Source organism: Thermochaetoides thermophila (assembly GCF_000221225.1).
Source record: "Thermochaetoides thermophila DSM 1495 unplaced genomic scaffold scf7180000011816, whole genome shotgun sequence".
In the NCBI taxonomy this organism is placed as follows: domain Eukaryota; kingdom Fungi; phylum Ascomycota; class Sordariomycetes; order Sordariales; family Chaetomiaceae; genus Thermochaetoides; species Thermochaetoides thermophila.
The window spans coordinates 2,091,595-2,115,914 of NW_006383032.1; the positions used below are offsets into that span (position 1 = coordinate 2,091,595).

At 53.0% G+C, this 24,320-nt stretch overlaps 8 protein-coding genes across 8 annotated transcripts; 1 reads left to right on the forward strand and 7 right to left on the reverse strand.

Moving 5' to 3' along the window:
- Positions 1-580: 580 nt before the first annotated feature.
- CTHT_0026520 (putative specific RNA polymerase II transcription factor) lies at positions 581-4,075 on the reverse strand (the record flags this gene model as incomplete). The annotated part of the gene is made up of 4 exons (XM_006693047.1): positions 581-990; positions 1,054-2,810; positions 2,869-3,183; positions 3,246-4,075. 4 exons carry the CDS (start codon positions 4,073-4,075, stop codon positions 581-583), a joined length of 3,312 nt encoding a protein of 1,103 aa, XP_006693110.1.
- A 515-nt stretch (positions 4,076-4,590) lies between these two features.
- Positions 4,591-5,562, reverse strand: CTHT_0026530 (uncharacterized protein; the record flags this gene model as incomplete). Its single annotated transcript, XM_006693048.1, has 2 exons — positions 4,591-4,804; positions 5,546-5,562. The coding sequence occupies 2 exons, from the start codon at positions 5,560-5,562 to the stop codon at positions 4,591-4,593; spliced, it is 231 nt and encodes a 76-aa protein (XP_006693111.1).
- Positions 5,563-7,219: 1,657 nt separating this feature from the next.
- Positions 7,220-8,929, reverse strand: CTHT_0026540 (uncharacterized protein; the record flags this gene model as incomplete). The annotated part of the gene is made up of 6 exons (XM_006693049.1): positions 7,220-7,246; positions 7,337-7,791; positions 7,858-8,006; positions 8,077-8,111; positions 8,193-8,305; positions 8,842-8,929. The coding sequence occupies 6 exons, from the start codon at positions 8,927-8,929 to the stop codon at positions 7,220-7,222; spliced, it is 867 nt and encodes a 288-aa protein (XP_006693112.1).
- Positions 8,930-9,697: 768 nt separating this feature from the next.
- Positions 9,698-10,579, reverse strand: CTHT_0026550 (ran-specific GTPase-activating protein 1-like protein; the record flags this gene model as incomplete). Its single annotated transcript, XM_006693050.1, has 3 exons — positions 9,698-9,957; positions 10,040-10,301; positions 10,379-10,579. The coding sequence occupies 3 exons, from the start codon at positions 10,577-10,579 to the stop codon at positions 9,698-9,700; spliced, it is 723 nt and encodes a 240-aa protein (XP_006693113.1).
- Positions 10,580-11,771: 1,192 nt separating this feature from the next.
- CTHT_0026560 (uncharacterized protein) lies at positions 11,772-14,504 on the reverse strand (the record flags this gene model as incomplete). The annotated part of the gene is made up of 1 exon (XM_006693051.1): positions 11,772-14,504. One exon carries the CDS (start codon positions 14,502-14,504, stop codon positions 11,772-11,774), a length of 2,733 nt encoding a protein of 910 aa, XP_006693114.1.
- A 2,143-nt stretch (positions 14,505-16,647) lies between these two features.
- Positions 16,648-17,577, reverse strand: CTHT_0026570 (putative vacuolar-protein sorting-associated protein; the record flags this gene model as incomplete). The annotated part of the gene is made up of 5 exons (XM_006693052.1): positions 16,648-16,782; positions 16,843-17,100; positions 17,167-17,227; positions 17,285-17,499; positions 17,572-17,577. The coding sequence occupies 5 exons, from the start codon at positions 17,575-17,577 to the stop codon at positions 16,648-16,650; spliced, it is 675 nt and encodes a 224-aa protein (XP_006693115.1).
- Positions 17,578-18,439: 862 nt separating this feature from the next.
- Positions 18,440-21,322, forward strand: CTHT_0026580 (transmembrane GTPase-like protein; the record flags this gene model as incomplete). The annotated part of the gene is made up of 2 exons (XM_006693053.1): positions 18,440-20,900; positions 20,967-21,322. The coding sequence occupies 2 exons, from the start codon at positions 18,440-18,442 to the stop codon at positions 21,320-21,322; spliced, it is 2,817 nt and encodes a 938-aa protein (XP_006693116.1).
- An 826-nt stretch (positions 21,323-22,148) lies between these two features.
- Positions 22,149-22,659, reverse strand: CTHT_0026590 (adenosine deaminase-like protein; the record flags this gene model as incomplete). The annotated part of the gene is made up of 2 exons (XM_006693054.1): positions 22,149-22,472; positions 22,537-22,659. 2 exons carry the CDS (start codon positions 22,657-22,659, stop codon positions 22,149-22,151), a joined length of 447 nt encoding a protein of 148 aa, XP_006693117.1.
- Positions 22,660-24,320: the final 1,661 nt, after the last annotated feature.

Here is a 24,320-nt window from a genome sequence, read left to right on the forward strand (position 1 = left end):
TTGGGTTTATTTCTGTTTTATTTACCTCCCCCACCCCCAACCAAATACCTGCTGCTCACCATGTTTTCCCTTTCAAAAATTCGTGTTTTCTTGACGCGAGCATGTTGCCCATTACTCGTAGACTTTAGCCATAGACATCCTTCAAACCAGGGCATATATCGTAACAACCATAACGGGTAGGTATCATCTCAAAATTCATACTTAGCATAATTCTGATTTTTTGGGCATGTCCTCTGATCCATTGCATGTTTGTTTTTTTTCCTTTCCTCCTTTTTAACTTCTGCATAGAGACCTGAAATCAACCCACCGAGAGCTAGGTATGATAAATATGCTATACTGCAGATCGAAACGAACTTATCCAGGACCTATTCCTGGATATCAAACTATAAGCTGCCCTAGAACTCGAAAAAGAAGTAGTAGATAGCCACCCACAGTATCCCTGGCTTGCATGGGATCTTAATGCTCAGCAACAAAAATAAATAAAAAGTTGATAAAGCATCAAACAAACAGAAACGCAAACTCAAAAGCTTGCACAAATGGTACCTATTAATGCTCACTCACCGATCTTTCTCTTGCTTTCTCAGAACCCTCCCCCATCCATACCAAAAGGCTGGTTGTCAATGGGGTCCATCGCCATGTACTCAAGCAGGTCAAGCCCACCAACATTAACACCCTCAGCAGTCATCGACACGGACGTGTTGTCAATGTTCTGGAAGAAGGCTGGGCCCGTGGGCAGGTACCACATCTCGTTGTTGGGGTTGGCCCAGTCCGAGTCGAAAATGACGCCGCCGGCTCCAGATCCGGTTGTGACGCTGCTGCTGCCATCTGCGGGAAGGCCGTGAGGGTTATTGGTGTTGTCCATGGTTGTGCTCGTAGCAGCGGCTGGTGTGGATGGGCCGAAAACTGAGCCGGGACCGCCTGGGTAGGGGAAGGCGCCGGCTGAGAAATCCCAGGGTGTGGCTGAGATGTTGGCTGGAGTGGCCGAACGCTCTAGAGAGATATGTTAGGAGCTGTGACACTTGTCATTGGATGTTCTTAAAGATGTGGACTTACCGGGAGGGCCGGAACTGTCCCTCATTTTCATGAACATGTCCTGCACATGGCTCAGGTGGGTAGTCATGCCGCTCGCGGCACTGTTACCATTGGCGCCATCGCCGTTCGTTGCTGCAGGCGACCTACCGTCTGCCGGTGGCATCTGCGGAGGAACGGCATAGATGAAACGGTTCCTCAGCCGACTGGTCAATGTCTCGAGCATGTCGGCAAAGCGGATTCCCAGATGAACGTCATCTACTACACAGTTGCGGAGCGCATCGACGGTTCGATCCATCAAGCCGATACTGATCTCGACATCCGCCTTGGGGGCGCCGAGTGCGAACGTCTTGAGAAGGAACATGGCGCCGCTGATGATGCGGAAGTAGGTCCGAACCGGCGCGTGCTTGAGGTATTCGCCCGGTAGCAGGCCGTCAACGACTGTACGGAGCAGGTTCCGGCTTCCGCTAATCACCTCTCTTACATACTCTTGATCCTCAGCACCGAAACCTCCAAGCTGGCCCAGCGGCAGCTTGCCGTAGTAGTTCTGAGTTTGTGGTGACAGGGTCGAGCCGGACTGTCCCGACACGCTTCCACCTGCGCCGCCACCGCCGCTAGCGTTGCTTGTACATCGCTCGACAACAGCCTGTAACGATAGCGAATTGATGTAGATCCGAACATATTCATACTCAATGGTCAGGATGTGCCGGATGTAGGGGGGCAACCGGAAGCGTTCAAACTCGTTCCACCAATTCTTGAGCATGGGCTGAAATTCCCTCAGCAGCTCAATGTATTTTCCGCTCTGAATGATCTCCGTCGTATGCTTCCGAGACTTGAAGAGCTTGTCATTGCCCACCTGCATGGCATGGCTAATACCCGCCCAGCAGTGGATAATCTGATCGTCCAGCTCCAGGTCGGGAATGTAGTTGAATGAGTTGGACAAGGACGACGGGTTCGTACCGGGCGTAGTACCCTCAACAGATGCGCGGCGTTTTCTGCCTGAGATGGCTGGGTCAGACTTGCGCAGCTTCTCCGGTACCATGTTCGTCCAACCCAACCGACCCGCAAGCTGGCTCAGATAGATGAGCAACAGTCGCTTAATGCGGTTGGCGCGTAGCCGGTATGCCTCGTCTTCATACTCGGGTCGTGTGATGGCGCCAGTGGCGAGCAGCTCGTCGATATCGTCAAACACCCCAAGCTCATAAGCCAGACCCATAGCAGTGCTCAATAACATCCAGCACATGCGATCGCTCCGCCAGGCTGGCTCGAGCCAGCTCTCAATCCTCCTGCCGCCAAAGCTACCCCCAGGCTTCTGGGTCCCGTCCGAATCCGAGGGAGGCTTGGCATCAGGAGCGGGGACGAGCAGCTCGTCAGTCGCCTCGTTCGGCGGGAAGTGCAGGGCGCGGGGATGCCACTCCGTCAGGATCATCAGCGACTCGATTGTTCCCAGCGTGCGCAGGCTCCCCCTGCGCAGCCCGCGCCACGGGGCCGTGCTCGAGCTTTGGTTCTCGTCCGCGCCTGATCCGCAGAACCCCCCGCCGAAGGCCTCCTGGCCCCAGACAACCCTTTCAATCATACCCCTGAGATAAGTCCAAAGCTGCTCGTGAATGGCGTGGGACCGGCAGTGACCTCCTGTGCCAGGCATACGGCGATATCTGGACGCGATAGTCAATAGCGTCACTGCGAGTATCGGCTCCTCGGTCAATAACGTAAGATGAGACGCCGGGTTCTGGAAGGTGGGCGGGGAAATAGGGGTGAGAGGCGAAAGGTATTTGTAGTAGCTGTGTGCCATATTAGCATCTACGGAAATCGACTTTCTCCGTATCAAGGGGACCGTACTAATCAATATAATCGATGGCTTCTTGGGCCGTGAACCATCCAGCGCGCACAAAGCGGAACCTATTCCAGGCCTTGAGAGCCTCCTGATAACCTGGGTCAGATGTAGGGTCGCGCCTGGTAAGTTCCGGGTCGATGGCATTGTCGGCCGATGTCTCGTGTCGCGAAGCGTGTCGACTGTGATAACCGCCGGATGCGGTTGTGCTGGACAGCTTGCGGGGTTCGGACTCTTGCCGGAGGTGACGAGACGTTGAGTGGGTAGCGGCATGGTTGGGAGCTGGATCGTCCTCGGGCTTCTGTGACGAGGTGTCATTAAACCTCCAAGAAAAGTCAGCCGGCTTGCGCACAACCTGGGGGTTGGAGTGGATAGGAAGACCAACTTATCGGTGGCAGCCTTGTACAGGAGGTCTAAGGCGTCGTGGGGCCCGTAGACCTCCCGGCGCATGACCGTCCTAGCCTCTAAATTCTCGAGAGGAGTGTTCGGCTCGCCGTTGCCAAACTCTCCCCCGGCACTGCTGTTGCTGCGAACACTCTTGGCCGAGTCGCCCATGCGCCTTGACGATTGCGCCCGGCCGTGCGGTGTGAGCGGCATGTCGCTGTAATAGCGACGATCGAGGGTGACTGAGGCGCCGCGGGCCTGCTTGCGGCCGTTTCGCAGGATGTACTCCTCGAGCTCAGGGTCATCTTCGTCAGCCTTGCGCTTGCGGCGTGTGGCACTGAAGAAGCACTCCTTGCTCTCTCGACGGCAGCGCACACAGGGCGGGTCGTGGGGGTCATCGACCGAACCCAGGTCGCACCGGACCTTGCGGCGGCGACAGGGAATGCATGCCTGGTAGACCCGCTTATGTTGTGGCGGATTTGGCGGACGATATCGTGGAGGTTCAGGCTGCGGCTGCTGTGGTGGCGGCGGCGGCGGTGGCTGTGGTGGTTGCTGCTGCTGCTGCTGCTGCTGATCATGAGGCTGCTGAGGAGCCTGTGCCGGCGTCGGAGCCGACCCCGAAGAAGATGGCTGCACAGGCTGCACAGGCTGTGACGGGGTCGTCGCGGAGGGACTGGGCCCGCTGCCGGGGCCACCGCGGGTCGAGGTGGACGGCGCAGCAGCAGCAGCACCAGCAGGATTCCCTCCGGAGGATGTGGTCGAAGAGGGGGGGACCGGCGACACTGGAGAGAGTGACTGCAAAGGAAGGGAGGGAGCGGCGAAGTGCGCCATGATGAGCAGATGCGGATCCCAGGGCCGACACCTGGAACCTGGAAGGCTGGGGGAGAGGCGTCCGGGGCGATCGTCAGACGTCGGACGTCGGGTCGGTTGTGCCGGCGATCGGTAGGTTGTTAGGGCTGGTAGGGTAGGTAGCCGGTCGAGAGATGTCAAGCACTCAGTGCTAATCCGTTAAGGTTACCGCGTGTACGGTGCGGCGTGCGGCGTACCGCGTGCACTCGGGTACCGCTAGGCTGCCTAGCCTCTGTTACAATGCGCTTCCTGTTCGCTGCTGGTCGCTCCTGTGCCTGTTCCTGTTACCTGTTCGCGTCCCGGGTCTGAGACGGTCGCGCCGTTCCAGGTTGCGCCGTTGCTAAGCTCCAGTGAGGTCTGCTAGGTTGTTCGGTTGGACGCGGTTTGCGGTGGTTGACGGGAGGTCGCTCAAGCAAGGTCGGATCACAAGATTGAGAGCCTGGAACAGGGCACCTGGCGGCTTTTGGGGCTCCCGGAGGGGCCCTGCTCGACCCTTGTCAGGCTAAGTTGTCAGGTCTTGGTTGCTGCTGCTGCTGCTGCTGCTGCTGCTGCTGCTGCTGCTGGCCTGTTACTGATTCCACTGCCGGGTTGAGGCTGCTACTGTGCAAAGCGCCTGCTTCGAGCCATCCAGGCGCCAACGCTTCCCGCTCGCGCTTGGAACCTTCTTCGCTTCTGCTTCCTGCTTGCTGCGTACGGTGGGCACTGTGGACACTGTGGGGAGAGGCCTAAGAGGTCTGCATTGGTCTACGTGGGTCTGCACGGCGATCCACGAGGGGCTTGGTCTGAGCCTATCAGTGCCCGTCGTTTACCTTGGCTGGCTCCGGTGCTGAGATCCCCTGTTCACAGCCGGATCCACCGTTGGCAAGTTGAATCTCAATTGGCACTGTGACAGCCTCGAATGCGAGCTCGAAGTGGAAGGTGATCCCTCGAGGAAAAAAAAAAGTTTTGTCAGAACCGATAAGGGACTTAGACGGGCATGAAGTGGTAGGAACGGACAAAACCAGAGTTGGCAAGTGAAAGGGCCAAAATGCATCAGACGGCGCGGCTGCGATGAATGGAGGTGCGGCTGGCCATCCTCGAGTTCTTGTGGTTAATGGTATGTTGCCGCCATCCGCCGTTCCAATGGCAGTGGCGGTTGCGCCGCGCCTGAGCTGGGGACAAGCAAAGCCAACCACGCTCCATTGACATCTCCTCTGCTACCACTCATCCAAATCTAAGTATTCTGTCCGTCAACGAGCAACCACGGCATCAAGAACCTGAAAAGCCGCCTGCCCCGCCCCTCTGACAGCTTTATCGGGGTGCATGTGCAGGAGCCCACTCCAACTCACACGCCCTGGCAAATCGGACGGCCAAATCGCAGCCCTGCCGGTCTCCACCATCCAGGGTTGTCAAGTTTGTCGCGATAAGAGCGCGTCTTAGAAACGAAACAACCCCGCCTGACTATCTGCATACCGTTGATGGCTCTGCATCTTTGACAGCCTGCAGCTGCGTAAAGATTTTTTTTTTTTGAATACCTAGCCAGCCCCTCAACCTCCTTCGTATCCCAGCATATGCAATTGGGCCTGTGTTGAGCGCCGGTTATTGCTGATGATCTCGAAGCTGTGCCACCATCAAACAAACTGAGTTGTAATCCGTGCCAATGGAATGGATCTACACTACGTATGCCTATGTCTGTTGCCTGGTGTCTCCAAAACCCGCCGTTCGTCGAACTGTAGAAGGGATTGCCGCTGTCTGTACCCTCCATGAGACCCGATCTCTGACATACGTTGCCCAAGTCGGGAAAGCAGCAGGTCACATTACCGCAGGTCACGCGGCCCCGCTGACCTTGTTCCATCATCCATGCTCCTCTTCCATCTCCCATCACCGTGGTTCGGTGACGACGGTGGCACAGGGAAGCCGCCAGAATTCTCTCTTCTCTGTTGCTTGCCTGCTTACTCAATGCTCACTTCGGCGGTGTGGGGGATTGCCCTGTGGATCTATGCCAAACAGGACAAGAGACAAAGCAGCTGTGCCTGCTGAGCGGATGGGCCTCGTGAGCTGGCGCGAAGCTTTCTCGGTACATAGGAGGTAGCATCAAAGCAACCCGACAACAGCCGCGCATGCACCTCAATGGACACCCCCTCCAGGAGCATCACCCCCGTTGCACTTGACCAAAGTTTTTCCATTCTGCATGCGACCTTGGAGAAATGTATTACCATGTATTGTTTTACCGAGGACGCGTGCTGGGTGATATAGATTGGTGGATGGTTACATGTGCATGTTACTTCAGCAGGCTTTGGCATCGACTACCTACTTGACCTACCTTAGAGCTAGGTAAGGTGTCTTAGGAGAATACATTCCTGTGTGTAGGTGCTTGTACCCCGTAATCAGCAAGAGCAGGTACCCACCTGAGTTCTCGTGTTCTTGAAGTTGTGATTCAATGTCAGAATATTCCTAACGGAACATGTAGTGGTCGAAGCCCCTTGATGAAAACCATGCAGGACTATCATGCCCTTATACACCCCAGATCTCAAACAAGGTCAGTTAGTCGGCGGGCAAGGCAGGGAGACGCAGTCATTAGAAGTTGGAGTGAATACGTCGATTTGATTACTCTTAACCAAATATGTAGCCCTAGTGTTTGTCCTTGAGCGACTATACCTCTCCTTGTTGCCCTCACCCCAACAAGCGACATAGGTACCTACTCTACATGTCTGGAGAAAGGAGAGAATACCGGACAATTCATAATATCAAGTGCCAGATCATATATACGACGGAATCCAGACCAGCCGTAGTACCATTTCCACCAGGAAGAGCCTCGAAACCGCCCATCTTATCCTCTGTAATGGGAGGAAGACTCATCTGCTCATCTGAAAGCCCCATCCCGCCAGATAGATACACGAAAGCCGCTCAGGCCACCACTCCACCAGTGAAACGAGAAAGCAAGGTGAATCAAATCACAGATACCAAAGTTCCCAGCAATTATCATTAGGAGCCAGGCCCAAATCCACCAACCCATCAGGAACCCTGTGCCAAACCGGCCGCCGATCCTCAGTCAGGACGACAAATAAGCATCCGACTAATGCTGTTTGACCCTTTCCGCCCGGACGCCATACGCCATCGAATGCAGAGAGACTAGATATGTGTGGATTAAGCGGCAACAACACCAGCCTTGACCTATATGTGTGACGGTAAATTAGCTGCCAGGCTTCATGAAAGAATCAATGACGGAAGCCAAACGAGTTAGACGATGGTATGGTGGCCTACCACAAAGTCCCAAAGCATCTTAAGAAGAGGGTCAGGCAGGGTATAAAGGTCAACCGAAAACTCTCCCGCATCGATGTTGTTTTGGATGTAGGTATTGTCATCCTTATTGTCATGGATCATTTGGATCACCTGGAGCAGATCATCCTCTCCGAGCTTGACCAAGGCATCAGCCATCTTCTCGATGTCATACGCCTTCTTCTTCTTGCCACCGTCCGCTTTCTTCAGCTTGCGCTCCTCGTCCGATGGAAGCGGGCCCGTCTCACGAAGGATGGCCTGAAGGGCTTGCGACGGGTTCTTGAAGGTCACGGTGTGGATGTTCTCGTACTGGGGAGCTGCAAAATTGAGGTCGTGGATGATGGTCTGCTTGCCACCCTTTTCGGTCGTGTACAGGTCAATGGCCATCTCGAACTCACCCCAACCCTCATTCCGGCAGCGGAAGGGAGGCTCGGTGAAGGCTGAAAAACGCATGCGTTAGTATTACAACATGGACAGCCTTTGGAAGTGTATGGCCGAGAACATACTCTGAACGGGCTGAGCAAAAGAAGGGTGGAGGTTGTAGACAGCCTTGGTGAAGCATCTGGCTGGCCTCTCCTTGCCCTCCTGGTCGAGAATATAAATCTCAACAGTCCATTCTTTCATAGGAAAGCCTTCCTGGATAGGAGGCTTGTCGCTAACACATCGTCAGCCTTCCCCAATCTCCTCTTCCTTATCCCCTGCCCTTCTCAAATCTCAATGCTTACATATTGTGCTGCTCAGTGACAATCTTGATCTTGCGCTGTATCGATCAAAGCCGCCGTTAGTCACAGGTTGTTCCATGTGCACTTCGCGCTTTTCCGATTTCTGGGTCAGTGCTTACCTCGACAATCATCTTGATCTTGGGCTGCTTGTGCGAGTTCGGCTTATTAACAGAACGGACAGCAGCAGGAGAGAGGTTGACAGAGATCCCGTCTGTGGTGGTATCGTGGTCCTCTATCCTCGCAGAAACCCCAATACGTTAGTGTTTTACCGTCCTTCTCCACACAACCGTACAGCAAACGCAAATGATGCGGCTCGTTTCCGGGACTCGTCCAATCTTGTCGGCGTATAGGCAAGGCACGAAGTGCGCTTTTGCTAGGCGGCGCGAAAAAAAAAAAAAAAAAAAAAAAAAAGAAATGAGGTCAGATGGCCCCTGCGTAACGGTGATATCGCAGGAATCGCAAATCGCTCGGCAAAAGTGGTCGCACGCGCTGAGAGCTGGGCCGATCGCTCGACACTTCGGAGAAAACGTTTGCCGTCAAAACAACAATTATAACGCTGGATCGATGGATAAACCAGGATCAAGGGGGCGGGGACGGACACGTAGCGGCTCTACGGCTGGGGGGCAGAGGATGATGATGATTGGGAAGATGGGGTCTGGGAGATTGGGCTTCCGTTTGGTAATAGACGATCCACGTCGCGGTCTGGCTCTCTCACGAAAAAGCGACCAGAGCGCGCGCGGCGCCTGTGAATTGGAGCTTGGCACGTACCTGACTGTGGCGATACCAGCCCACCCTCACCCGCCACAGCTCCTGAAGAGCGGCGGGCGGCGCGTGGGACGTTCTTGCGCGGGGCCATGCTTGATGAAGTTGTGGCGGTGCAGCAACGGGTCTTGGCGAACAACCGACCGATGTAAGTTGCGAAGCAATCCCTCTTTGGGTCGGTGGGAGCCCTTTGCCGGTTTCTGCCCGGGTTCTGGAAATATGAGGCCAAATTAAAGAAGAGAAGAGTTGGAAGGTTTGGAATTGGAAGTGGGAAACTTTGCCGCCCTTGGTCGGTTAAAGGAAGGGAACCTGAGAGTTGAAAACCAAAAGGTTGGAAGAGGAAGTTGATCGGGCAGGTAGGGCGTTTGAAGAAACAGTTCAAAACATCGGACCAAGTCCTCTGTTAAGACAAAAATCATTGACAAACTGGCATTATCAAGCTCCTTCCTGAAAGGCTCGGCGTCGTTGGCCGGGTGTTGTCCTGCGGGTCCCTCTTTGATCTGCGGTCTAATGGGTCTTGTAGACGCAGAAGCGAATAGCAGGGTGCTAGCAAGGGGGACCTTTGTGCTATTTGATCTATCTAAAGCTCTTAGATATTGTTGACCTTCCTCGCCAACAACAGAACGTGACAGGGCCATGTTCCAAGGCCTGCCCCAAGTGTGCAAGTGTGTGAAGGTGCAAGTGTACGAGTGCGTGTGAGAAGGGTCTTATGATCGAAGGTGAATTAGGTCGTTAAATCCATCCGCAAAGCTCGTCTTCATGGCCACTGCCCCTAGTCTGGGCAGAACATGGCATCTCAAGGGGTTGCTGCTCTTCTTCCCGGGGATCATCCCCTCTAAACCCAGCGAGCTGTCCTCTACTTTTAGGCGGACTCCTTCTCCTCCTCTTTCTTTTCCTCCTTCTCCTCCTTCGCGTCCTCACCCTTGGCCTTTCTCATGATGGCCTCATTCTCCTTCTGGGCCTTGACAAAGGCCTCCTTGAACTCGTTGGCATTGTCCGAGTTAGCGAAGCGAATGGCCAGAGTCACAGCCTCGGGCTTCTCGTCACTCATATCAGCAGCAGCCGTCCAGACCCAGCTGCGGTCAGAGCCAACGTTCGGACTAAGGGTCATCTCAGGGAGAACTGTTCATCAGTCAGCTTCCACACAGATATACACACAAACATCTCAGTCCAAGGAAACGTGGGCTAATGGGACTAAACGTACTGTAGTGATTGGCGCAGACCTTAAGGGTTTTGTCACGGCGCATCACCAGACGGACCTTGCCAGTCTCAACATGCTTAAGCAGGCGAACATCACCAGTGCCGCGCTCCTTCCACTCCTTTGACTCAGGATGGTACCTGAAGAGCTTGGCGCGCATCTTGAAAACCTGTTCTTCCTGCTCCTCATGGGTCTTGATCTCGACCTTCTCGGTCAGGCGAATAACAGGCTCGAAGTGGACATCCTCCGACTCCGGGGGTTGGTCATCCTTTGGATATCTAGCGTTAGCAGCCGGACCTAACAACAGTATGCCCTCTATGACCCAGTTGAACATTTGACTCATACCTCGTCGCCAGCACCCTCCTTCGCACTCTCCTTCGCAGCTGCGGCTGCCTCGCGCTGGGCCTTCGCGCTGCCGGAAATGTCACCACGGTCCTCCTCTTCCTTCTTCTCCTTCTTGGCGCCGCCACCAAACATGGAGAAGACAGAAGACGAGGTCACCGACTTGACCTCATCGACGGGCTTGTTGTCGCTCTCGGAAGACATCCTGACAGTTGGTGGAAGAACAGTTCTCGGAGGTGAAAAATATATGATGCTGTACGATGCGAAATCGAAAAGCGATGACACGTAAATGCTGTGGTTAGCCAGTGTTCGTGTATAAATCAAAAAGTTTGTCCGCCGCCACCGGCGTTGGCGACACGCTCCCCTTCCTCACCACCCCGCCCCCGCCCCCGCCATGCTTCAGCTGAGTCGGCAGGGTTGTTCGGAACATGGCGGGGCAAGTCGCCTGCGGTCACAGAGGGAAAAACCGCCAAATAGGAAAAACAACATACCGTATGGCTTTGAAATCGGATCTGTGGTTGAGACAGCTGCAGTGCGCAAGTGCAGATAGAGACGTCTTGAGTATTGCAAAAGTGGATAAGGTTGGTCAAGGCAAGGCAGCAAGCAAGGTGGTGCAAAATAAACTGCCCCTCACTTTGCCTTTATCACCAAATCACGGCCGCAAGAGTGAAAATTGGGTCTTGGCTGTGGACCCTGACACTGGGCTGAGCTGCAGCCATATCGACGGTGATTGGATAGTCAATAAACTAGCTTACATGCATATCACTATGAGGGCGGTGTGGTACACACCCACCAGCTTTGGGATCTCCCCATTTCAAGTAAGTCAGTATCAAACAGGTAGCAGGTGATAGGAGTCTGTTGCCCCCATCTGGCCTGGATAGTTAGTAGTCAAGTTTATGATATCTTCGTGGCCGGTTGAAGTCCTCGGGTCAACAAGAAATTATTGACTATGGTTTTCCTTCGATCTACAACCGTACCATTTCGAGTCGTACCACTGCGAGTCTTCGACAGTTCTACCCACCTAGGTCCAAGTGTGGTCTTTGTTGACATATGAAGGGGAAAACTTGACTGATCGAGGGAAGGGTGTTCACCGAACAAGATACATCCCTCGATGCTTAGCAGATGCATAACGGTCACTTCTTTTGGGATAGTCTCGAAACACAAGGTTGATATTACCAGACAATGCAATGAATGATCTTGAACCGAGCAAAGAGAGCACACAAGCCATGAAGAACTCCAATCCAGATCCCTGACAGCCATAAGTCCCATAGTCGCAAAGTCAGTAAGTACATGTCCCTCCATCCCATGTGACCATCCGTTTACTCCATTCCATTACCATAACCCCGAAGAAGACAAAGGAAACAGATGCCGTCGACCACCCCAAGAAAGTGAAGGCTTAGGTGCGGCCCATGAACTTCAGCCAGACATTGCCTCCGTCAGTAGCATGCTGGTTGAAAGGTTCCTTAACACCCTTGACGCACTCGCCTTTACAGGTCCGATGGGAATTTGGGAAGAGTCTCAAAAACCCGCGGTTGTCCGCGACTGGAGTATCCTTCTCCTGCAGTGCCTTGCCCTTCCGAAGCTCTCCAAATTTCATCTTGAGGAGCCTGGATGCGTTTCGCTTGTACGCAGCATATTCATCCATCTTACCCTGCATCTTAAGCCACCACAACCTGGAAGTGATCTGGGCTTGGAGGATTGAAAACCCCACTTCTTTGCGGATTTCCTTGGCTGTTTCAAGTCGAAGAGAGAGCTTCTTGCGGACGCTATAGGCAGCTTGATGGAACGAGTCGGCTGCTCGGCTGCACAGAGATTCAGAGGCGTGCTCCAAGGTGGACATGAATACGTTCGGCACTTTGACCATGCCTCCCAGAGCTTGAGACGCGTCACCCAGCTTGGAACACACTCTCCCAACTCCGTCTTCGATTCGATGCAAACCTTCCTCCAGAGTGTTGAGAAGGGATGCTTTACCAAAGTCGAGCTGGAATGTTTCGTTGATCTTGGGCCGGCGGTTCGTAACCACAGAAATATTTAACAACCCATGAGCCTCCTTTCTGCTGAGCTCGACAAGGACACCCTCATCCACAGAAGAAATTTTAGTTCTCAGGGCAACATCTCCGCGATACACGTCGATGTTGATAGCTCCCTGAGCAAGCCAGATGGCTTTATTCTTGTTTGGAATCTCAATCAGAAATTCTGTTGGGCTGTGGATGCGTACCGAGCAGAGCGTTTGCTTTGTCGAACCGGTCGTCTTAACAATGGTATCAGAAGGAACATCCGACGGCTTATCAGAGAGAAACCCGGCAAAAGACAGCGCAGAAGCCAGAGCACTAGTTGAAGGCTTTGCGTGACTAACCTGGATGGTCTTGGTTGAGGTGACATTGATCACAACCGTTGTAGTGGTCGTTGCTACAACAGGCTGTTTAGTGACGGTGAAACCGGCGGAGTTGGTGTCGGTAGGACAGACACCTGTAGAGTGGACCGCATGAAGGCCCGAGAGTTCTTCAGATCTCCAAGACCCTACCGTACTATCAATTAAGTAGGACCCAAAGATAGGCAGTAAGATGGGGAACACGCAGAAGAAGATCCACCACGCCAGATCCAGGCGTTGAAAGAAAACAGTGGAATTCTCCTTCAGTGAGGTCCAATTCTTGAAGAGACCAAATCCTGGGAACACATTGGACGAGGCCTGATCCTCACAGACGTCATCTGACTTGGAGCGGCCAGTCAGATAAGTGAGATTTCGGTTCATTTGCCGTGCATCAATATCGGCAAACGAGTTGTAATCAATTGGGAACCGCTGAGGAGACATGGGAGCCTCAGAATCGCGAGACTCAAGGCACAGATGAGGTGTGTCTTCATCAATGTAATCATTCCAGTGGCGGCCGTTGGAGTTGTTCTTGAACATCTGCTGCTCGGCAATGAACATAACGGGAACGCCATGCCGCTTCATGAAAGCCCACGCAGCATCTCTCGTCCGCGTGCTCTCGGCATCATCCTTCTCGGAGCAGTAAAATATAGCAATGTGAGGGAGATCCCACTTTGGCTGAATTCGAGAACCGCTTGGAGAGAAGGAAGATGTGTAAGTCCTGTCGTGTTCGAGAGTGATGGAGTAAACCGTGTCGTTGGGGAAAGATGATCCCTCGTAAATTGTCTCGTGGGCAGAGGTGCAGTGTTCAACTTTGATCTGATAGTGAGACGCTTCCATGAGATCGAGCTCAGGATTGGGTCCAAATGAAGAGATGGGTATGATATTGTACAGCCCCTCGCGATGACTGTTGAAATAGTCTGCATCCTTGTCACTATTCTTAGGGGAGACCCAGATTGCGTTGCAGACCTTGAGGATGATACTCCGTTGTGCTTCAGCACGGCCGACATAGAGAACACGCAGGGGTTTCTCCGTTGAAAGGTAGGACTGGGACATTGTCTGTCGAACAGTGACTACCAGTCGCTTGGGTGCATTGGGCAGGCCGAGAGTCCGGGCCAATGCGGCGGACTCCTCCTCATTAAAGTCCTTGATTGCATGCTTGACGGAGATCTTTTCCAAGAGAATTGTGCTGTCGCTTTTATGTTCTCTATTGTCTTCCTGGAACTCGATCGACCCTACCATGACACCTGACCCATCGGTGGAAGAACCGTGGTGGAGAGTGCTGGCAGGAAGCTGGGGAGAGGGGCTTTGGAGAGCTTGATCCGCATAGCGAATGGAGGAGGCGTGGGAAGATTCCAGAGCCTCTTCGTCGTCAGTTTCGGAGTTGTAGTGGCTTTCTGTCCCATCGAGGCTCTCCACGTCATCAGAACGAGAGATTGGCAGAGAACTTGTGGATTCGGTTAGTTGGCCATCTTGGCTCTCGGTATCAGTGTTGTGGATGATTTCAAAGGCCGAGTCGGCCAGATTGGATTCATCCGGCATGGCGGGGGACTGGATAATAATCTGATAGCTGTTCGAGATCCAGTTGGCGAGTTCCTGACTTCCTTGGGGTTTGGGGAATCGAAGAATGGGTAGAGATCTTGATAGTCGATGTTCCCGCTCAGACAAGGGAACCTCGGTCTTATCGATTGGGATGCTCTGCGAGAGAGGATGGTCAGTGTGGGGGAAGTCGCTGCTGCTGCTGCTGCTGCGCGATTCCATGACGATGGAGAAAACGATCTGTGTTATGTGCAATGCATGCTACTGCATCGGACACGCTTTGGCGTGCTAGAGAGATTGGGGAAACAAGGCGAGAAGCTGGGAACCCGCGGGCGTGCCGTGCGGCGTGGGGTAGAGCGCAGGATGGAGTACGGGACGACAAAGAAGGAGGGGGAGGGGCTTCAGGCAGAGAAGCGACAACCAGGACGAAGATACCTGGTACCTGCTGAACAAGGCACTTGCGCGAGTGAATGGAAGGCAAAGAAACAAAAACCAATCAACGCAGACACATCCTTTGCATCTCGTGGATAGGAAAAAAAAAGCAACTGACTTTGATTGTCACAAGAGGCCCTTTCTGTAAGACTCAACGGGCGAACCGCCCAGTACAAGCTGTGGTGGTGATATGATAAGGTGTGAGCTTGAAGTCGGGCTCCGGCCTGTGCAGGATGGCGCTTGTTGCCTTAGACTAGCAGGGGAGCAGGGGAGGTGGGGGGGTGGAGGTCAAAGTTGTGACAGTATCCGGGCTCTGGGTGACTAGGTGAAAACGTTCGGCGGGTCGCAATCGGCTTTATGTGGTGGCCTAGGAGACAAAGGAAAGTTGAAGAGGGTTTCCGCAATATTCCTCGGAATGTCGAAGGGCTGTGAACGAGGAGGGGGTTGAGGTTGACAGAGAGACAAGCTGTGACATATTCGTGATGGGTGGAATCCGGGATAATATGAGAGGAAGATCGCCAGTTGGACTACGTACCAGTAATCGTGACTGGTAATGAAGTCACTCATGCAAGAGCTCCTGTGGCACCGTCTGTGATGGTTCTCGTGGGCAAGCCCAGACATCAGGGCTTTGCAGTCTGGCCTTTGTGCAGCTAGAAACTATGCTTCATGTAAAACAGACAGTACAATTCCTGTGGACAGTACAATTCCTGTGAACAGCCTTGCTTATATTCATCTGCATTCGGCCGTGAAGAATGCATTTCTCAATGTTCCTATAACCTTCAACTTGTACATGCATCTTATCAGAAGGCGGATTCTGATGCCCCCGCGCCAGAGGAGAGGGTGATGTTGGACGACGTCAGCGGGCCGCTTGATTTGTGGGACCCAACACGCCACAGGCTGTCAGTTACAGCCAGTACATAAAGGTACTCCAACCTGGTTTCGTCACATTATGGAACTACCCACATCAAGAGACTCTCCTAATTTTCCATGATTAATCTTTTCATTATAGACAAGCTATCCGAGTAGACAACAATTTATAAATTTATTCTATTTAGGAACTGAAATTACATATTTGAGTCAAGTTTGCTGAGCCAGAAAAAAAATTCCTCGCTGTAAGGAACGTATGCATTAAGCGTAATATTACAGAGATTACCGAGTCTGCTGGTGGAATCCTGTCTGACAGCTGGCTCCACTCACCCTTGTCCACCTGGGCACTCAGCGCCGTTGGTCTGCTCCGCTGCCAGGATGACGGCCGCTCGGCATCCGACTGTTATCCCAGGTGGAGCAAAGATCGATACGAGGATCGGGACCCAAACTGCTGGGTTCATCATTCGAGAGACACCATGTCAACAGGAAGGGGTAAAACTGATGAAATAGGATCTGGGGCTTCTGACACTGGATTGGATCTCTGTATCAGTTGTAGCTTGTTTCCGATTCTCATTATTCTCGTGTATGTTTTTTTGACTCTTAGTGAAAGCATGACCCCCAAACCCAAGATGAGAAAACCAGCTAGAGTGCACCTCTCAGCCCAGTTCTTGGATTATGGAAACGAGGGGAATGTGTCTCTGCAATCAATAGCTGCCAGCTCCTCTGTGATTCACATGTACACCAGGAGACTCGACGGTAAGACGAAGTAGGAAGTATGGAGATCCGCGGCCACAGCAGTTACCTGCGTGGCATCTGGATCAGCAACAGATGGATTCCTAGGATGGAATCAACCAATCCATAAGATGCAGGAAGCTTACTTCCAAGCTCTCTACTTCGCGTATAGCTGCCTCGTAAGCCACTGACGCACCTTAGATCCTGTTGGAAGCACTGAAGACGCCGTTTCGATACCTGCCAAAACAGCTCCTGGGACGCAAAACGTCCAAAGCCTCTAAGCCATCATGTCATATAGAAAACAAGTCTCGTATCTCCGTAGAGCAGAAACACTTCATCGCCTCAGGCTATCAAGCCGTGCCTGCAAGTCATCATCACCGGGGTCTCCGCTACCCCCGCCACCGATGGCTTGGGCAATCTTCGGTTCTGACACTGAACTTGACTGCAAGCCAGAGGGTGCCTCTCCGAGCTAAAGCAACAAACGTCAGTAATACATGTGCAAGAAATGGCGGGATAAATAAGAACCTACCGCTTGCTTCAAGTCTACCCCAATCTCCTCTAGCACTTGCTCTACCACTTCGTCACCCTCTTCCTCAAGCCCAACATCCATGGCATCGTCGATGGCGTCATCCATCATCTCCTGTCGCTGCTCCATGATGTCGTTCTCGCGTTCAAATTCCATCGCGATACGCTGAAGCGACGGCAAGTTCATCGTGCGGTTCATGCTCCCTAGAGCCATCGTGGCGCCCTTCATGGCTTGCATCATTTGCTCGTTTGTCCGATATGTCTGGATATATGCAGTGTCAGCAGTCCGGAGGAGCCCGTTGCCAGCGCATCATGACTAATTACTAACCTGCAGGCGGAGAGAGATCTTTTGTAGTTGACTTCTCATAGCATAGAACTTTTCAATGTACCTAGCACAGGAGTAAGAACGAATCCAAAAAATGACTGGCACAGCAAGCTTAACATACCTCCTGGTACGAACAAGATCCTTGGCCTGGATCTTGCAAGCGCCCATTTGACCCTTCTGAGCGCTCTGGCGAATCTGAGTAATGAGTGTCTTCTCCTGTCGTTCTAGTTTCATCCTCTGCTGGTCGAGCTCTCGAATGGCCTTATCGAGAAGTCGTTGATTCTTGCGCAAGCGCTCTGCAGGCGTCACGCGCTTGCCGAATGCCCATTCCAGCACCTGGAAACCGCATCAGTCTCCCGACCCGTCCTCAACCTCCCGATCGCAGTGGTCCTAGAGAAAAGTACCTACATTCATGTTGACAACCGCTGATATAAGATTATTGAAAAGTAAGAAAGTTGAGCCGGCGATTTAGGAGCACAGAAATCGGGGTCGCCTCGCGGGCAAGTGTTGAAATGAGTGTTGATGGTGGGAGGTTATCACTTGAACTGCGCCAAACGGCGCTCGTCGGCCAGACAAGGAGCGCAGCCGACCAGGCAACGGCGGCTTGGCCGATGCGGCACTAGTCAAGCCACAGATCCAAAAATGGCCAATCAAAGGCCAATAAGCCACTGCGACCTGGGGCGGAGATCCACGATGACCTCATTCGAGGCTTTCCAGGGCGCGTATGACACTCAAGCAACAGCCCTGCATGGAAACATTGAATTACCGATGTCCTTACCGTTTGGCCCTGCCGTTGTTTCTCCCGCTATGGCCAGCTAGTGGAAGTAGTCTATAAATTATATAAGCAAGCAATTGACTCCAATCCACACTCCGATTGAGGTTTCAGAACTTGTGTAACAATAATGTCCGAAAGTTATATGGCGATTCGATATTTAAGAAGGCGGTCGAAGAAAGATTTGCAAAGTTCAGCTGTGGCTCGGGATTTGCCTCTATCCGTCAATAACGGTAGGTACTTACACTGACTTGGTCGTGACAGATGTAACCACCTAAGGAGTAACTCGGAACAAGATTCCTCATCGAGACCCACACTTTTCTTGGCGGCCTAGCTCTGGAAGCCCTCTGGTTCGTGCAATGCCCAACCTTCATCCGATTTTCATGTGGGAAAAAAGAAACCTGAATTCACCTTGGACGTCGACAGCTCGACATCCCCCATCGACCCCGCTATGCACATCTCACCACCCCAATACCATTCTCGTTGCTAGATGCTTTCGGCACAATGAGCCAGGAATATTTCTCGCCCAAGGGGAAGGGCGCGTCGAGGCACCACGACGACGCCGAAGAGGATGACCTCGCTGCGTCCTTTGCCCCGTCTTCGTCTGCGTTTGCGCCGACCCAACCGCGACCCTCGAGAGCTCCGGTGGCGAGTACCACTCCTGCATACATGACTGTTGGCAACGGCTCGACATCTCAGCACGCTGCCCGTTTGCAAGCCATGCTCGAGCAGGATAGTGGTTACGGAAGCATTACTGGTGACGATGTAAGCCCGTCCCTGTTCGGTCCCAGCACCGCACACACCTGGGACTCTGCCATCCATGAAGAAAGGCCAATACGCCCCCAGGGTTCTGGGTCCTCGTCGGCCCATGGCGCCGTTGCCGAGAATCGTTCCCAGGCTGCAGCTGTCCACCAGCTGTGGTATAACCAGCATCGGGCAGTTCTCGGCCGTGCAATCACCACCGTCGTCGAACTCTTGAGGGAGCTGCAGGAGAAAAACGCAGTATGGCCCGCACATTATCCCTCGGTGCAGCGCGCTGCGCTTGAGGCGCCTCCCTACCCGCCTATGAGGCCCGGTATTCGACCTTCCTATACCATGTCGGGCGAGTTTCCGAATTCGTCGTCATATTCGAACTCCTCCTATCCTTTACGACGCTCTATGACCATGCCGGAAGACCCTCAGATTGAGTCCAGTCGGTTCGCCGAAAGCAGAGCGCCTGCCGAACCTCGCCTTGTCACACCCCAGATCGCCCAAGAGTTCTCAGTGCTCAAGCTGGATTTGAAGCTTGGCGCGTTGCACCAGGCTGAGCTGGTTCACTCGCTGGAGAAGAGTTCGATTGCTTCGCTGCTCGATGGCCGGATTCAGTCTAGTATCAGGCATCTGCAATCGCTCCGTGAGCGTATTGAGGATACGTCTAGCAAAGTTTTGGTTACAGGTGATCTCAATGCTGGCAAGTCGACGTTCTGCAACGCTCTGCTGCGGCGCAAGATCCTGCCGGAGGACCAACAGCCCTGCACCAGTATCTTCTGCGAGGTTCTGGACGCGCGCGAAAACTGTGGTATCGAAGAGGTCCATGCAGTTCACAAAGATGCCATATACGACCGGCATGATGAAACAACCTACGATGTTTACCCGCTCAGCGCCCTGGAAAAGCTTGTTGTGGACAACTCAGTCTACATGCAATGCAAGATTTATGTCAGAGACATCCGAACTATCGACGAGTCTCTCCTCAACAATGGTGTTGTGGACATTGCTCTCATCGACGCCCCCGGCCTGAACATGGACACCACAAAGACCACGGCCATCTTCGCCCGTCAGGAGGAGATTGACGTTGTCGTGTTTGTCGTCTCAGCTAGCAATCACTTCACTCAAACTGCGACGGAGTTTATCAGGGCAGCAGCTGCAGAGAAAGCCTATCTCTTCATCGTGGTGAATGGATATGATGCCATTAGGGATAAGGAGCGCTGCCAGAAGCTGATCCTGAACCAAATCAGGACACTGAGTCCGAGCACGTACAAGGAGGCTGGTGAACTGGTCCACTTTGTGTCTAGCGCGGCTATTCCTACGGCCCCTTCACCTCCTGGCGGCCCAGGTGGCGGCGGATCGGGCAGTTCAAGCGGTGGTGGCTTTGGCGACGACCCAGGGGATGATGACCCGAAGGGTAAGAAAAAGGAGATGCTGAGGGATTTCACAGCTCTTGAGCAGTCTCTACGCCGGTTTGTTCTCGAGAGGCGCGCGCGCTCCAAGCTGGCTCCGGCGAAAACGTATCTCTTGAATATTTTGAGTGACCTGCATGTGTTAGCCACTGTCAACGTAGAAGTCGCTCAAGGAGAGTTTGATAGGGTGAACAGGGAACTTCAGGAGCTCGAGCCCCAGCTAGAGTCAAGCAAGAAGGCGAGAACGGAGATCAACGAGAAGATCGATCTCACCATTGAGGAAACATGCAAGGAAGTCTACGACTACTCTCGCCAGACGATCAGCTCCACGATTTCCAATATTGGCGACAGCAACCTTGGGATCCCGTACCCTGGCCTCTTCGGTGCGTTCCAGTATGCAGACCAGCTTAAGGAGGCAATGCTTGCTCAAATCGCGGCTTCAGTCGTTCACTGCGAGGAGCATGCCCGCACCAAGACCGTCGCTGGTGTCAACATGATCAAGCAACTTGGTCTCCTTCACCTCGGCGACGAGTATGAGAATCTCAACTTCAAGTCCGACGTCATGTTCCAGCACAAGAAGCATGCGCTCGCTCGCCAGGTTGAGATTGCCACTGAGTTCTGGGACTTTGTTGATTGGTCCACTCTCCTCCAGAAAGAAGAGAAGGCCGGTATGGCCATCACCTTGGCTGGTGTGGTCGGGACCGGCGTTATTGGCAGCTACGGGGAGCTAAACATTGCGCTCCGTGTTGCCCAACTGCTTGGCAGTGACAATCTACGCCGTCTCATTATTCCTGGTGCCATTGCAGCTGGTAAGTACCTCGAGAATTTGTTTCTTCACTTTCCGTTTTTCCTTGTACTAACTATGACATTTCAAGTTGTTGCATTTGGTATCTATGTCCTCAAGCAAATTCCTTATTCGCTCCCACACCGACTCAGCAGCAAGATCGCGAGCCAGCTCGAGGCCATGGATTACGTCCACTCCAACAGCTCCAGAATTTCTACCACTGTGCGGAAAGTTCTGCACATCCCTGCCAACTCGCTGCGTGTCGGCCTGCAGCGCTCTGTCGAGCAACTCGACAACCGCCGGGATGCCACGCTCAAGGTGCGCAAGGAGAGCCACGATGCTCTCCGCTTTTTCGGAAACCTCGCCCAGAGGAGCGCAGCCCAGAGGCAGCAGATTGAGATGTTGGATCTCGATGGTCACCCACCTGCAGCCCATGGTTTCCACTGAATGAGGAGGCGGATGATGATACTGGTTTTTTGACATAGAAAACTTTGGCCGCATTGGGCATTGGCGTTGTCGGGATATCCAGGGTTTCAAAAAAGGAGGATGGAGGAAATACCAAGTAGGTGCACGGAGCGACTGCTATGAAATGGTGGACACTCGGCTTCTTGGGAGGAGATATCTTCATGAAAATTCCAGGTCCATGTATAAATGGGGGGTTGGTTGTCAAGAGGCAGTACAAATGAGCAGAGTCGCCGAAGACGATGCTGCCCGAGCAGCCTTATTTCAGTCGGGATTGCGACACTCCGCTCGTTAGTTATTTTCTCCTTATTTATGTCATTGTATGATCCGTTGCTCTTAGAAGGCGTACAATAGGTATTTGTCATAGCATGATGCTTTGTTCAGTGCGTGTTATGCCGTCCACAGAACTCTCCTAAGCCGTTCTTTTTCAGCATCTCCTCCAAAAATGACGTCTATGCCCCTTCTGACAAGATCACAGATTTCCTGCCGACTAAGTCCGAAATGCTGGGAAACAAGGGCATATTCGTTGGATAGAGGGCTTCCAAATACACCCACATCATCTGTCTGTATCAAACCCCCCCCAGCCGTCAGTACCAGTTTTCTGGATCGTGTATTCCAAAAGAAGGTGCCAGGTCACTTACGCTCAGAACTACCACAGTTTCAGAGACCTTCCACCATTCTCCAAAATGACTGTTTACACTGTTGTCAGCTTGCCCGCATCAGGAAGATAAGCATCAAATGAACTTGACATACTGTCCCTCAAACCCGCCTGAGACCATGCCCGCGTGCACATTGCAGCTCAGACATAACTCTAACCCAAGTCCTCCCTTTTTTTGATCTCTTGCTTCATCGTATCGCTCACACAAATGACGTGCCCCAGTCGGTCCGGCTGCCACGATAGAAGCAACTGCAGCTCAGCATCCGTACCACTGCACTCGGCCTCAGCAAAATGAACCGTTACCCCGAGGCCCAGGGTGCGCGCCTTCTGGAAGACTGGCGTGAAGGCTGATAGGGAGGAGATGCTGCCGGCGGCCGGGTCGCCGCACAGGTCAATGCCTACGACACCTTTTCCAAGGAAGCGGGTAGCCAAGGAAAGAACTTCATAGGCCTGCTCAAGGGTGTTACGGCGGTCGACCTGGTTGCAGAGGGAAACAGGTTAGCGTTGTGCCTGGCTGCTTGAGTATGGCTGATAGGCATACAGAAAGGATAAGCTTTGTCCTGAGCTTTGGCTCCGGTTTGTCTAATTGCTCTCGTTCGTGCTCGGCAATGGCATCGAGAATAGTTTGAATGTAGCCTTCCTTCGTAAGACCGGCCGCGGGCATAGCTCGCGGAGTGGTCCGCAGCTCCAAGTAAACTACACCATCACGAGCAAAGTCTCGAAGCACTGACAGGGTCGTATAGCGCAAACTGGCGACATCGTTGACGAGATGGTAAATGTAAGATGAGAAAAGGGGAAAGAAACTGTTTGAGAGACCGGAACTTTGCGTTAGGACAACCAGCATTTACCCACGGAATACTCATCATCTTGCAACATTATTTGTATCTCTCTTGCCCAATGCTAATATCTTTTTCCTTTTTGATTCAGGGGCGAGATGATATGTGAGTACCGGTTGCAATACTCACGTTTTTAAGTCGTAGTCATGTTTCCCCGGAGGCATCTCAATCAAGGGGTCCTGCAAATCTGTCTCCCCTGCGGCTTTCTTCATTAGCCAGACTTCATGAAGGCATTCTCTGCTGATACTGCCGCTAAGGTGGGCATGAAGCTATAAGGCTAATATGTCAGTGTGTCCAACCCATTGCAGGGAGTGAATGTGAACCAATGATGTACCTCTATTTTAGGCAGTGCTTTGAAATCAAGGACGTTCTGATCAGGCCATGTCATTTTTGAAGCATCAGGCATCACTGGTTGTTCTAACAATATCACACGCTCTCGCAAGCCACAGTTGGTGGTGAAGCGATGAGGGGGTGCAAACACTTTTGTAGGTGGACAGTCGGAGGTGAGAGACACTCATATTTTTGTCGGGCTCCGTTGGCTTCCACAACAGCAGGCTAGCATCGGCGGAGACGTCCTGAGCCGGTTCGGCTGGTGCCGAAAGTCATGGCTGGGAGAGGTACACAGGAAGTCCAGACGAGCTTTTCAAGATGTCGAACCCCACTTGAGATATACGGAGCACATGTCTACCTAGCCTCCCGCATGTTTGGGACAATGTCTCGGGTACCCGTGATATAAGAGACTTAAGGTATTTACGGCTTGCCTGGAGCCAAAAAGGAGGACAAGTTGGCTATGTAATGCTCCATTATTGTGCTGTAGTGCTCACATTCAGACCAGCTTGCCCAGATGCACAACACGGGACTTCTTATGGACCCCTTTCTCTCCTGCGACCTCACAGAAATAGCGAGCGGCAGCGCCCTGAATATGCATTTCTTCAAGTACTCCGTATAGTTGAAGATCTTAAAACCCCGAGATCTCTGCCAGCTTCCGGCACAGCATCTTTGTGGTGCGGACCGAGGGGTATCTTGGCACGTCTCGCTGCCGAGATCGTCTTGCACGGGTCAAGCGCCGAGGATGCAGCCAGTTGCTTGCCCGATGAAGCTGTCCCACGGGTCAGGTCCCCGGGCGGGATGACCCTGCCCAAATGTGCCGCAAACACGCAGATGGGGAAATGGAAGTATGCAACGGCAGCAACTGCATCTCCCTGATGGTGGTGCTTGACTTTCCACAGGATGGCTGTTAGATGGTTGGCGATGCGAACCATGCAAACTAGCGCTGTCGTCAATATTTTCTGATTATTTTTTTCTTCATCGCTCCCTTCACCTGTCGGCCTCGTACGAGCAATCCTCAGGGGCATCCTGGGATTCTGGGATCGAGGAATGGCAAAATACTGGAAATCCCCTCTGCTCGGTGGATCGGCGATAGGGCGAAGTGCAGCGAGCAAGCAAGGAGGCTGCTCTGGGCCCTGGGCGGGCCCTTCAAGGAGGCACT